The sequence below is a fragment of the Stylophora pistillata genome, chromosome 6, assembly GCF_964205215.1.
Source record: "Stylophora pistillata chromosome 6, jaStyPist1.2, whole genome shotgun sequence".
In the NCBI taxonomy this organism is placed as follows: Eukaryota; Metazoa; Cnidaria; class Anthozoa; order Scleractinia; family Pocilloporidae; genus Stylophora; species Stylophora pistillata.
This window is the reverse complement of record NC_142524.1, coordinates 2401997-2415900: the sequence shown is the minus strand read 5'-3', so window position 1 is coordinate 2415900 and position 13904 is coordinate 2401997. Positions and strand designations below refer to the sequence as shown.

General features: G+C 39.0%; 2 protein-coding genes across 5 annotated transcripts; one reads left to right on the top strand and one right to left on the bottom strand.

Moving 5' to 3' along the window:
* Window positions 1–170: 170 nt before the first annotated feature.
* Window positions 171–6852, top strand: LOC111327295 (uncharacterized). Of its 3 annotated transcripts, none has more exons than XM_088762761.1 (8): window positions 171–317; window positions 646–763; window positions 1920–2624; window positions 2978–3152; window positions 3615–3715; window positions 4124–4205; window positions 5358–5503; window positions 6041–6852. In XM_088762761.1, the coding sequence occupies exons 2-8, from the start codon at window positions 659–661 to the stop codon at window positions 6503–6505; spliced, it is 1779 nt and encodes a 592-aa protein (XP_088618887.1). In that variant the 5' UTR covers window positions 171–317; window positions 646–658; the 3' UTR covers window positions 6506–6852. The 3 variants fall into 3 exon arrangements, with proteins under 3 accessions (XP_088618887.1, XP_088618886.1, XP_088618885.1); XM_088762760.1 differs by lacking the exon at window positions 171–317 and adding an exon at window positions 357–530; XM_088762759.1 differs by lacking the exon at window positions 171–317 and having other exon boundaries at window positions 545–763.
* A 159-nt stretch (window positions 6853–7011) lies between these two features.
* Window positions 7012–10361, bottom strand: LOC111330409 (uncharacterized). Of its 2 annotated transcripts, none has more exons than XM_088762764.1 (4): window positions 10212–10361; window positions 8129–8233; window positions 7495–7573; window positions 7012–7418 (listed from the first exon to the last, which is right to left on the bottom strand). In XM_088762764.1, the coding sequence occupies exons 2-4, from the start codon at window positions 8207–8209 to the stop codon at window positions 7093–7095; spliced, it is 486 nt and encodes a 161-aa protein (XP_088618890.1). In that variant the 5' UTR covers window positions 8210–8233; window positions 10212–10361; the 3' UTR covers window positions 7012–7092. The 2 variants fall into 2 exon arrangements, with proteins under 2 accessions (XP_088618890.1, XP_022790994.2); XM_022935259.2 differs by lacking the exon at window positions 10212–10361 and adding an exon at window positions 9442–9597.
* Window positions 10362–13904: the final 3543 nt, after the last annotated feature.

The following is a 13904-nucleotide window of genomic DNA, read 5'->3' as shown; positions in this document are numbered from 1 at the left end:
TCCTTTTTAAGTGAAATATTTCACGTCCTCTAGAGCTTTATGAGTGGGTTTGAACACCCGCTCGCTTCCTCAGCCAATCAGATATAAACAGCAGACCCACGCGCGATTGGCCAAATTGCGATTTCCCGCGCTAGATAATTGCGCTCAACCAATGAGCATTTGATATCTCAAGTAAACAGCTATCTTCAGTTTATGTCATCACACTAAACTGTCCTGCGATGATGTCAGCAAGAAACGGTATTGTAAAAATCTACTGGTTAAATGATCAAGAATAAAAGCTTGGTGACGTCTTACGAAAGCGTACAAATAACAAACGGGTAATAGTTGATTAAGAGGCGCTTTAGACTTACTATGACTCTCAGAATAGCTCCCCCTATCACTTGAACTTTTTAATTTAGAAGTTATGCCAAATAATTACATCAGTTCCCCTAAATCCAACAAATAATTCTTTTAAAACTCTTATCGCAGAAGAATGTCGTGAGATAACACAATGAAGAAATGCAAATCATTGCCGCAATTACCCTAAAGCAGTAAGGTTATTCATTCAGTAATTAAATCCGCGAACAGTCGATTGATGTTAAACTCTTGAGGACACGTTTCGGCGCATTCGTTATGTCACATTTTCGTTCTCGATTCTTTTGACAGTTCCTAAAGAACTATGGCGTTGAAAAGCAAATATGCGGACGTACTAATTCCCGATAGCCAGTCTTGGCCAGATTTTGTGTTTAGAGACTTCGAGAAGTATGGGAATCAAACAGCCATTGTAAGTAGTTCAACGAGAAATTAGTTAATACTCTGTAATAACTAAACAGCTATTTTTATCTTTAATCATGGTGTTCGTGACTTCGTCTTTGATTCCATACAGGTATTTTGAGCGGCAGAACAGCCACTAAATGTATTACACAAACAGAGAAATGTGTGGATATAATTTTCCCAAAGAATGCCTGTCCATAATAATGCACTCGCTAAATAGACCGACAAATTGATCTGTTTCGTTTATTTGCATTTTAAACATATTTCTACTTAAGGAGGAATTCTGTTTCGAGTTCAATTCTCAACTACGGACATCTTTTTTATTAAACTACGCAGTAAGGCGGAAGTTAACGTTACAATAAACAAAACAAGATGCAATAACATGGAAATTTCAGCGAAAATCACTCATTAAAACATTGAGTCCATGAGGTCACCAAGAAGTTAAATCACGTGTTTATTCAGTCACGTTCCAACCAAAACTTTACGAATATCGAATTTGTGTCGATGAATGTTTCGATTTCGATAACTTCAAGTAGTAAGTTTCGAAGTTTACCTTTAACGGCACGAAGTGTACAAGTGTGTACATTACTAACCGGCTCACAATAAAGTAAAATGAGCCCTTAGTTATTTAACAATAGTTTGGATTCTTAAAGATTTAAAGACAGGATGCATTGTCGTGTTAACGAAGCTGGTAAATAACATCCAGCACCTATAAAAAGTGTCATTTCTAGGTTTGAGTTGTTGAGTTTAGTCACGCAAGTTTAACACCAGCATCATTAAAACTACTTACAAAAAGTTTTCGAACTGATAAAAGATGTATTTTTAAGAAGATACCGCTTTATGAAGCTCTTTTTTTTGCCGGCTCTTTCATGCACAACAGGGCCGGAGGACACTCGTCATGAAACCGTAAAACTCCTCTTTTGATCGGTTGTAATGTCTATGAATCAGTGAACCTTCCTTTGAGTAGCAAGGTGTTCAAAGGGTTTGTTGTTGTGGGTAATTATTAACAGTTCTTGATCGAAAGAGAGACCTACTTTCCATCATTAAGAAAGAAGCAACCCTGCCTCCCCCCTCCCTCCCCCTCACCGCACGTCGCAGCTTTGTACTTTCCCCGGCCTAAAATCTCGCCAGTTCTTCTCTTAAATTATTGAAATTTTTTTTCTCAGATATGCAGCGCAACCAAACGCGAATACACGTTTTCACAAGTGAAGGATTTAAGCAGAAGGGTCGCCTCGGCTTTAAGCAAAAGAGGACTGCACAAGGGAGATGTGGTTGCGCTGTTTGCTCCCAATGTACCTGAGTTTCCCATTGTATTCTTTGGAGCTCTTCAAATTGGCGCGGTCGTGACAGGTGTCAATCCATTCTTCACAACCGAAGAACTGAGCAATCAGCTTGAAGCAGCTGAAGCAGCGTGTATCATCACTGTCCACCAGTTAGAGCATCGAGCAAAAGAGGCCGCCAAGAAACTAGGCATAGAACACATGTTTGTTCTTGGAGATGACGTTGAAGATGATTTGGCCTCAGTCCTTTTCAGTGATGACGGGTCGAGTTTTCCACAAGTCACCTTTAATCCAAAAGAGGATTTAGCAATTCTTCCGTTTTCCAGTGGGACTGGCGGTCTTCCGAAAGGGGCCATGGTAACCCACTACAACTTGGTGGCTCTGGGCTGCATTGCGACTGCGCATGGCTTTATGGATTTTAAACAAATAACTACAGAGCAAAAGACTTCTACTGTGTTAACTTTTGTTCCATTTCACCGCCCTTTTGGCATGATAGCTGTTCTTTCTATCAATTTGCAACAAGGTAGTTGCTTAATTTCGGTGCCAAGATTCGAACAAAACAGAATATTACATCTTTTGCAGGATTACAAGGTAAAGTCTTTTTTCGGTTCTGTAACGTTTTTAATACAATCAAGTGGCTGTAGGTGGGTAGAAAGTTGTTCCACAGTCCCCTTTCAATTGGACGTTATCAGTGACTAAGCCTAATCCCAGCTTTCTCTCCTTCCTCGTTTGTTTGTGCAACGCCTGGAAAGATTGAGTGGATAAAAACGTTGTTGTTGCCAGGAGACTTTCCCCAAATGATTATACGGCTCACGTCACGGCTTACTGAGCAAAGCCTGAAGGTTTAGACGGTTCCAGGCTTTTCGTTCCCGATTCCTGCCGAAGCAATTGCTAGTCAAATGACAAAAGCATCCCCTGATACATCTTCTCTTTTGATCTGTCAGGTGACACTTCTTGCAACTGAGGCGTCAGTAGTGCATCTTCTGTCCATCCACCCAGCGGTAGTCAACACCGATTTGTCATCACTAGTGGAGGTGATATCCAGCTCGTCATCGCTAAGCAAAGAAACGTCCAAAAATGTCAAGAAACGATTACCTCACCTTAAGAGAATCAATCAGTGTAAGTGAAACAGTTCTTCGGCGTTAATCAGTGTTAAACTGGCCCAGATCCCGAGTTGCCAGACCGTTTATTCATGAACAAAAGTACAAGCGTAGTAACCCGGATAAACGGCTTGGCGAGGATTGAGAGAGTGAGCCTTGTATCTTATGATCTACGCAAGCGCCGTAAAAGAAATACATGGAGTAAGGTTATTATGATGTGGTTACGAAAAGCAGCAGTAGCATTCCTAGATTTCTAACTGGTGCCCGAAAAGCTGTAGCCTTTTTTATGACTAAAATATTTTTTTGAGAAAGAGGGAAACAGTGGCATAGCGCTGTACTGTGAGTAAGAATTTAAGTGCCCTTAACATTAGGCCAACGCGTTTTACCAACTTCTCAGATTACATTTCAATCAATCAAGGAGTGACTTTTAGGATAAGTGATAAATGAATGAATTGAAATAAAATATCACAAATTATTTCAGGTTATGGCATGACAGAAAACACAGCACTGAGTCACATGACTCCCTCGCTTGACGAGAGGCATGGTTCTGTTGGTGTTTTACTTCCCAATCTGGAATGTAAGGTACGGGCTTTCTCAAAGGACCAATAATTACTTACTGTATTTGTGGGTCGGAGGTTTTTGGTTGTGTCACGTTCAAATTTACCTGACCCCCCTATAAGGCTCTGTAATGTACTTATGATTCTTCCCCCCTCCTCTCCCCCTCCTCCCCCCTCCTCCCCCTCCTCCCCCTCCCCCTCCTCCCCACTCCTTCCCCCCACCTCATTGGCAGTTGATTGGCAATCAATTTTCTAAAGTACCCCTAGATAGATAGATAGATAGATAGATAGACTGGTTTTAATAAAATCACATCGCAGTAAGGAGATGACTGACCCCCTCTCCCGTTCCCCCTGAAAACCTTGTGATCCCCCGCGAAAAAAAAACTCCAGAGCTTGCTATACCAAGAAACAATAATTTTTTTTGTGTATTAAGGTGTGCGATGTATCGACAGGCCAGGTTCTTGGGGCTTGTGAACGAGGAGAGATCTGTGTCAGAGGCCCAACAATGATGAAAGGTTAGTTGGTTATACAGTTTCATCGTTGAAGAGGAATTGCTCGTTTAAAAGATAATTGTAGATAATTTAATTTCATGGAAACCAAAGAAAAGCCATTAGATTTTACGATAAGTCAATGAAAACTCAGAATCAGTTCCTCAGCACTGCAGAAAAGTCAATAAGTCACGAGTAAGTTAGTTTTACGTCTTTGAAACTGATACTATCTTATCATTTAATCGGACCAATTACAAAGTGAGAGTACTCGAGACAGGAACCATTTCCAATTATAGCATAACCGAAGTAAAGCACGCGCTCTGAGTGGTAAATTCAGCGTTCCACCATTTGCCCATGGGTGTACGCTGCTGACGTCAGCAAATGCAAAGACTAGTTTCCGCGCGCTTGTTTTTTAGTGGTCACGTAAGATTTCAGTGTTAAATAAAAGGGAACTCATTTGCTAGAATGTATCGATGTTATGTTATAATTCAAGATGTTAAAACTCAGTATTATGTTACAACTCAAGAAGCTAGAGTCGCTCTCGGCTATGGCTTCGCGCGGCTCTTACGCTTCTTTGTAAGTAAGTAAAGCTTTATTCACGCAGGGTAGCCCATTCAGCTCTAAGGCTGGTATCCATAGGGACCCTGTTTCTTAAAAATAATTTATAATCAAGATTTTAAATTTCATATATATATGACTAGAATTTTAAAACTACATTTACAGCCTAAGACTACAAAGCCAAAACACAATTAAGGCCTTAAATAGTAGATAAAATATCAAAGTTAAGATAAAAAGAAATGTCTTTCTCGGCGGCAGAACGTTTGAATGTTTTCACTCTTCACAATGTTTAAAGGAAGTTTATTAAAAATTTCTGTGTCAGTAAAAAAAAAGGTCCTTTTCCCAAAATTTTGTTTTACTTTTGGTAGGGATAGCCTCATACTATGCTTTGTGGAATAGTTGTGAATATTCGAAATTCTGGTAATATATGATGAAAAGTAACTAGGAACTAGTGAGTGAAGACAGAGAAAAACATGTTTAGCCTTGTGGTAATAGGGTCTACTGGAAAGATTCGCAACCGTCCGTGTGCATCGATATCTCAATAGTGTACGCTTTGGTGTTTACCATTTGTTTATTACTTTGGACACCAAATTTTAAATAACTATATTGGCTCCTTGTCAGGCTACCTGAAAGACCAAGACGCCTCAAAACAAATTATTGACGGCGAAGGCTGGCTTCACACTGGAGATCTGGGTTACTATGACCAAGATGAGCATTTCTTTATTGTGGACAAACTCAAAGACTTGATCAAGTTCAGAGGAGATCAGGTCGGTTTTCTTATTTCATGCCAGTCAGGTAATATCGTCAGAAATGTGTAATGAAGGCAATTCTAGGCGTGGCTTAAGCTTAATCGAACGCGTAAGCTGTAGACGCCATGCATTGAAACGTAGTTGGTACAAGTGTTGGATTTACCGTAGTTTACTAGGATCGCCTAGAAATGGCTTATCTGAACTCTATTTTTACAACGTCTTGGTTTCGTGCGCGCGGCCTTCTCAAGCACTCAGATGGCTGGGTACGTGTAAATAGGGAACGGGTACGAGCGGATAGTGCTTCAGCTGCTTCAGCTCGCCTGAACGCCCTCCCGTGCGTCATGCGTAGTGCCACGTGAGCTGTTCGTATCCTCTTTGAGAATCCACCACACAGTCTCTTTGTTTTTGTTTTCCCGTAGTTTATAACATTTTTTAAAAAATTGATTCGGAAGAATTACTGTTTCTCTCGACTCACTGTCCTGCACAGTAATTTATAAAAACTGAACAAAGAGAACCTAGACTTTTAAGCCAAGACGCTCTCTTTTTTTCACTCAGGTCTCTCCTTCAGAACTCGAATCTCTCCTCAAGGCCCACCCGGCCGTATCTGACGCAGCTGTTATTGGGTTCCCAGACCCCGAAGTTGGAGAATTGCCGACAGCTTTTATTGTTAGTGTAAACGATGAAGATTTGACTGAAATTGAAATTATTCAATATGTGGACGAGAATGCAGCACCTCACAAAAAGCTTCGAGGAGGCGTAGTGTTTATTAATTCGATTCCCAGGTCTGAGGAAGGGGAAATTCTTCGAACAGAATTAAGAGGCAAAATGATTCAAGGAAAGTACAAACCAGTACAAATGAGAAGAGGGTCGCTTTTTGGAATCGAGGAAAACAAGAGATTTTCTTTGAAGAGAAACTCTTCACCGGTGACTAGGATTTTACCACGAAGCATTGAAACAATTCTAGAGGAAAAGCCTGAACAACTGCAAGTTCCACGATCAAAAAGCTGTGTTATATTATGAAAGGAACTCGTGCCTTCTCACATGAAGGGGAACGAATGCCGCTGGACGGGTGATGATACATTGGCCATAAAGAGGTCTCATTGAGCAGGGGTTTTTACTTCATAAAATGAAGAAAAGCCCTTAAATGTCATCGGCCAATTAACAATTTCCCCAGAAGTTCACTGATTCCCATTTATACTTTGACTGCTATTTCTGTAAGGATGAAGTCCGGTTATTTTTTTTGTTGTTGTAAATATTTTGGTATTTAACTTTGAAGCAAAACATTACAGAAGAGGCGAAGTGCTACTTTCATACTGAGTATGTAAATTCATGAAATTTTAAAGAGAAAATATAATGCCTGAAACAAATCTGATGAAGCATGTCAAAAGGGTCGAGGTCATAAAATTAATTTATGGAATGGATAATAGAAAAATGAATCGTATATTCCTCCTGCTTTTTCTTTATAATTTGTCGTTTTCTCTGTGAGTCAACAAAATATGGATTGATTTGGAGAGAGATAGACTGGAAACGATTACACACTTTTTAATATCATTCTACATGATATATCGTGTTACAATTTTCAAGGATTTTACATTTTTTTGTGAAGCTCATTGTATCAAGAACGCTCCGAAGTAAGTGTGATAAGAAAACATGTAAATTTTAACGCTGTCCCTGGTTTTCATCGAAATGACGTCACCAGCTCTAAGAAAAAACACTCCTGCTGTAAATTGGAGTCCTTCTTCAGAGTTAGGGTGTTGAACCATGGTGACTGCTTCGTTATTCTTCATCATAAACACCCTACCCTTAGAGTGAAAGTACAGTTGTGCGTAGATATAGTACGCTCCAGCTTTAGGCACAATCAGTTGTCCATCACTGTAGTTCATGCCGCCCACGAGATGACTGAATGTATTATCTACTTCCCAGTCTTTTATCACTAAAAGGAAATTTTCAGGGGGACAATTAGTAAAACTGAGAAAGTTGCAGAAGCAACCAGAAAAGATCAGAACAACCTGTCCAAGCCTGACAGGAAACTTCCTTGTCATTGCTGGCCTCGATATGAGCCTGAGGCTTCGCCTCCGGACACTGGAGCTACAACGAAATAAAATAGATAGGCATCAGCTTTTTACAGTAAATTCAGTGACCCAATATAGGAAAGTTTCTAAACTACATTCGCGGGAAACGAGAATACATCTTGATTTTCTCTTGACGGGAGTTTTTTGTCTATAAACATTTTCACAGGATGTCTACGAGTTAAGAATCCAGTTTTGACTTTCTGTATTAGAGAAGATCTGCACCGCCTAATCTTCATTTTTTAAACAAACATAGAACTATATAAGTTAATTCTAAATTGTCAGATAGCAAAAGCCGTGTTTGACAGAATGGTTGGAACAGATGGAAAATGCCTAAAATCAAGAGTTGACGCACTCATAAATACTGAAGGGAATTGAAGGACATAGGTAGTATGAAAAGGTGGTAAAATTTAAGCTGGATTGTCGAATGAACAAAGATATCTGTCTATTTCTCAAGAACAAAGAAATATTCAAGCTCCTAACGAGGGATCCAACCTCAGGCCTTCTGTTTTCGCAACCCAACACTTTGCAGTTGTGCTACAAAATATTAGGAACACTTTTCCACTTGTTTTACCTGTTTGGATTGAGCTGCTATCACGTTGGCGTATATCAGAAAAACGCACGACAAAATGATCTTCACCTCAAGAGAAGCCATGATGATGGTAATATTTGAGAGTTACTGTCGGAGAAATTTCGATCGTGAGTAAAATTAGTTTGGTGTAGTAGGAAGATGGTAAAGTTTGATGTGGTTTGGTGTAGTATAAGAGTTGGCGGTACGAGATCACTAAGTGATCGCGTACAAAAACGCTAACACTCTACATCAATACCATATTATGGAAATTATATAATAGAATTATTGAATGAAATCATTCGATGGAATGATATGATGGAATTATTTAATGGAATCATTCGAAAAAATTATTCTATGATATCAAGGCGTTGGAATATTACATGATGATCTCACAGCATTGTTCCATTGCGTGACATTCTCAGAAAAACAGCAAATAAATGATGTAATACAACAGGAACTTTCCCGAGGAAATGAGTCAGCATTTTACTTCATACGACAATTGAAATAGTGGTTTCCCACGCGTCGAAATTGAAAAAGTGATTTTCCAAACTCCTATACTACCGGTATAAGTGGGCGTAGTTGGTTGTTGACGAATTTCCCCTGCATAAATTACCTGCGAAGCGCCGAGATGCAACCCATAATAAGGCTACAAGAATTAACGTGTTTATTTAACGATAAAGAAGCAAATTTTTTTGCATTCGAAGTGTGGACAAGAATACGGTGTTCTTTGGAGATCATGATCGTGATTATGGAGAATTCATGCATCCAAGACGCCTGAAAATGCTTGTCAAAAAAACACAACCGGTGGTATGTGTGGGCCTGTAATAGGCTATAAAAAGGAAAGTGGTTAGCAACCAGCATGTTTAGCGTAAATAAAGGCTGATAGTTTCTAAAGAAACTGTTTGGCGCTGCGACGATGGGGCTAACGAAATAATTTGAATATATCAACAAAGTTGAATGGTAAATTGGCCACCGTTACGGTTATAAAAGCTGACGTTTCGAGGGTTAGCCCTTCGTTTCGAGCATTAGCCCTTCGTCGCTCCGACGAAGGGCTAACGCTCGAAACGTCAGCTTTTATAACCGTAACGGTGGCCAATTTACCATTTCAACTTTGTTCATATATTCAAGTTGTTTAGCGTAAAGTAGGGTTTTTAAGACCCGAAGGTCAAAAGCCTTGTTGTTAGGCCCTTCTCGCGAGTTAGGAGTCATGCCAAAACATTTAGTAATTCCAGAACTAAAGGATCATCATAACTAAAGGATCATCATAACTAATAATCTTGATTAAACCAAACACCTAGAAATTTATAGGAACTCACCTTTGGAAGGCAAAGCACAAATACATAAACTTTATGAGCTCAACCAAGCAATGATCATATTTCCTATAGCTAGATAAGCTCGCAGTTATATTCACGCTTGCCAAATATGGAGGTATCTTTGTCCATCAACGCAGAATTATTCTGGTGTGAAATAGGATATCTAAGTTAACCTGCATCGCCAGTACGGGACGACCGTGAAAGTGACGGAGAACTGTTTGCGTATAATTTTTAATTAATTATTTTTCAATGGCGCCCGTAGCAGTAAATTTTTCGGTTGGTACTAAAGGAGCAATATCTGAGTTCTAAAACTATGGGAAGATGATCTTAGGGAAACATAGGCAGAACTTACGCTAGTCTCCCTCGCAGCCGTTTTTTCGGATGTCACGCAACGCTCCCCCAAAAAGAACGGCTGCCGACAACCGAACAACATTCCTTTCTTATTGTCCTTGCGGTTTGTTCGCGGTCTATTGAACAGACCAATCACATACCAGAAAATCTGAATGATGTAAGATTTCGCGCGAAAATGTGGGATGTGGCAGATCTAGCTATCATGTGGGAGGAAACACCAAAGAAATTTGTCGATGAGAGCTCAAAATGTTTCACATGTTCATTCTTGTGCCCAGGTAAAGATAGAGTATACATTTTTGGGAAAACTTCTCACAATTTCGTTGAAACTATAAAATCTACGCTTAACATAGACGTCAACTGTTCTTTTTGGGGGAGCGTTGCGTGACATCCGAAAAAACGGCTGCGAGGGAGACTAAACTTACGCAAGCTTGATGAAACTTTCTTAGCTGGAAGGATTGGTCCTGCGTCGTCAGGGAAGCACCACTCTTAAAAAAGAGAGCTGAGACCGAGTTATGGTTGGGTCATTTTCATCTTCCATTAACAGGAATCCCACCAAATGCTAACTGTAAAAATGTTTTATTTATGGTCTAGGCAGCAGTGCACCAAGGATACTTGAGAACACTGGCTAGTAATGAAAGAATCAAGAATAAATTAAATCATTCACAACATCTGATGCTCTTAGACACCAATTTTACCAAACCAAACCTTTGGCAAACACTTTAAAACTACCGGGGGATTTCAAGTACTCTCCATGAGTGTGGCTCACAGAAAAAAAAAAGCCTTAAACAACAATTATCCCAAATATCTTCCTGTGTAACCAAAGAGTAAGCTTTGACCATAACCTTCATGTCAATAGTACAATTCTTTCAATGATCTTCACTCTTTCCGTCAGAAGATAACAAAATGCATGTTGGTGGTTGAAAAAACGATAGAATGATGTCGAAAAAGGTGTAATTGACGCATATAGCAGCGCGCGAACTTTAATTTAGTTGCACGCGCGGCCTCGTAACATCAGCGACCTTTAATTTAGTTGTACGCGCGTATCGCAAGCGCTCACGAAAGCGCCGCAACAGCGCGCAAGCCGTGTGAAGGTTACGTTGTTTTCTTTTGTCATCAGTTGACGCAAGATCTTTCAACTGAAAGCGAAGTTTTAGCCGCCGTGCTCAAACCTTTTTTAATTGTTCTAGTGATAGCGGCACCAAGGTAAATATTTTTACGCCTTTTTAGTTTATTTAATTAAGCAATGTGTATCTTTCTTTCTTTAATTGTGATTTCTCTTTTTGTGAAGTAAGCTAAGACTTAAAATTTAGTTTAAGTGAAAGTTGCTTACGACATCGTTGTACCGTTAATTGCAAATTGTTATTTTTCCTTTGTCTTGTAACTTTTGAGTCGCATGAAATGTATTTATATCTGATTATTTACACGATCTCGCTTGTAACTTGTTTGTACTTTTATTTTAGTTTTCACGGTGTTCGTTTAACAAAGTAAGAAGTTGAATAAATTTTTACGAACATCAGTTTGTGAACGTTGTGATCACTGGAGCAATAAAAGGGTCTAATCGCGTTTTTTTTTAATGCTGTGTGTCATTTGAACTGGGAACCAAATATTTTCAAATCTCCTAAAACTAAATTCTCAACTTAACTGAATAAAGGATGTTACTTTGGAGCGTTCTTGATAGAGAAAGATTCACATAAACGTGCGCTAGGCTTTGGCGCTCTTCTTTTAAAGAACAACCTCCAAAAACTTCAATTGTTCACTCTCTAAATATTTTCAAAAAGATATTTTTTCCTTGAAACTTGAAATAGGAAAATGCTTCCAATGACAAGAAAATGCCTCGCTTTTAAATGCTAGCTCCTCAAATGTTTGCTGAAATCTTGATCTCGCTCGCTTGTGCCTTCGTTGTTGACTGCAGGGCCGTAGCTAGCATGAGGCAAGACGAGGCAATTGACTCGTCTTGATTTTGGCCTTTTCCTTTTTTTTTTTTTTCCTCCACCAGTATCGCTCGGCAATAAAAAAGTGAACTTCCACACTTGCCCAAGATTGACTTTTCTGAAGAAAAGTGCCACGGAAAATGCTTGAAAGAGCATTTCTGAGCCTCTAGATTTCAAAATTTTCTGGGGGAGGCATGCCAGACCCGAAACTTGCCTCGTCTTGTTCTGAAGTCTGGCCACGGCCCTGGACTGCATACCTGTGTCCTAGCTTTTCGTTACTCAGCTCTGCCCTTGGCTAACTATGGATTGTCAATGACGTTGAGGATTCAGCATAAGAATAAAAGTCAGCAAACGGTTGGTTGATGTTCATTTGCAATCTGTTAATAACAGATAAAGAAAGCAAGAGATTGTCCATGACCTTGAGGATTTAACTTAAAAATAAAAGTCGGCAAACGTTGGCAGATTTTTTCTTCTACAATCTGTTAATAATAGATAAATAAAGCCACAGATCGTCATCATTGACGATCTGTGGCTTTATCTGTTATTAACAGATTCTAGAAGAAAAAAGATGAAGATTTAACATAACGAAACAAAAGATCGACAAGATAGTTAAGTTCAAAGAAATGAAGATAAAGGTGGCAAATTGTCGGCCAAAATGTGATCGCTTTCAAACCAAACTCTTCACCCATTCCAAACAGAATCCTGACTTCCTGACTTAATTACTGTAAATGTCCCTATGGCTGTAATTTCAAATAAACTTCATTGGTTAGCCGATAGTTTGATTTGCGGTATTATCATACAGAATATGTTTTGCTATTTTTGTTTCGTTAACGTGAGGTTGTCAAAGAAGAAACATAAGAGCAAATTTACAGCTAAAATGCTCAGTTCAAGCAAATAGAATGCCATAACCAAACACAACAACAATCAACTTAATCATCATCATATTCAACAGAATTAGACGTTGACACACTTGATCAACAAACCATTTTGAACATTTCTAAATTCATTTATTAACATGACGAACATTGAGCTCCAATCAATAAATAGAAAATATGCAATTTCACATACTTTTGGATATATTTCATCTAATCTTATACAGAACTGACACTAAAGTTCTAGGAGATATTCTACAATGGATGGTGCCGGAAGTGGACATAAGCAAATGCAATTTCTATGCAGTTACTAAGACCTCCACATTGAGGTGGTCGCGATTTTGGTCGACGAAATCTCAGGCCTTTAAGAGGGCCAAAGCAATAGATATTGTCATTGAAGACATAACTGATGATCTGAAAAAACAAATGAAAGCAAAGGTCGTAGATGACCCAACTTAAATAATGAGCTTCTACTGACTCTCTTTTGCAAATAGCGACTGGGGCAAAATATGATTAATTAACAAGGAATATTGATGTTACAGATGGTTTGACAAATTATGCAGAATTTATTGTAGAAAACATAGATTGTAGGATTGAGAACTCTAGCAGACTACGTCTTATATGGGTTTCTTTTTCTGATCCAGGCATTTGATTACGTTTTTTACTGTAAAACTGCTTATTCACGTTTTGTAATGCAAGTATGTTTGACACTTTCATACTGGCGTAACCGTCGAACTGATCGAAATTTGTGCCGCTAAAAACATTTTTGGTGAAATTCTGGGTTGCTATGCCTGTTGTGTATCTGTTGTACGTTTTAGAGCAATGAAATCATGGAAAATAGGGTGAAAATTGAGTCGAAAATTCTTACCTAAAATATGTATTTGCCTTCACTGAACGCGTTCTCATTTTCGGTGAAGAAACAAATATCTATTTGATTATTTTTATTTAAGGAAAAATTGAAAGCCTACATTAATGAATAAACATTCCCTCGAGGTGTTTCGCAATCATCCAGAAAGGGCTCTAATTTGGCTTGTTTGCTATTAATGGCAGGTGGTTGCATGGTTAGCAGTTGCCCACTTTCATCCAATTCGTTACCTCACCCTCCACTATTTCCACTTACGTTGCCTTACTCGACTACACGGATTTTTGCTCACGCTGTTTTCCCCCTCTTCATAATAACTCATCTGTTGTTTCGCAATGAATGAGTTAGAAAGGTAACGATCACTTACGTAAAATAAAAGAAATACAGACAATAGGTGGGCTGAGTTATCAGTCAAGAATCTTTTAATAACATATAATGACTGATTCAACA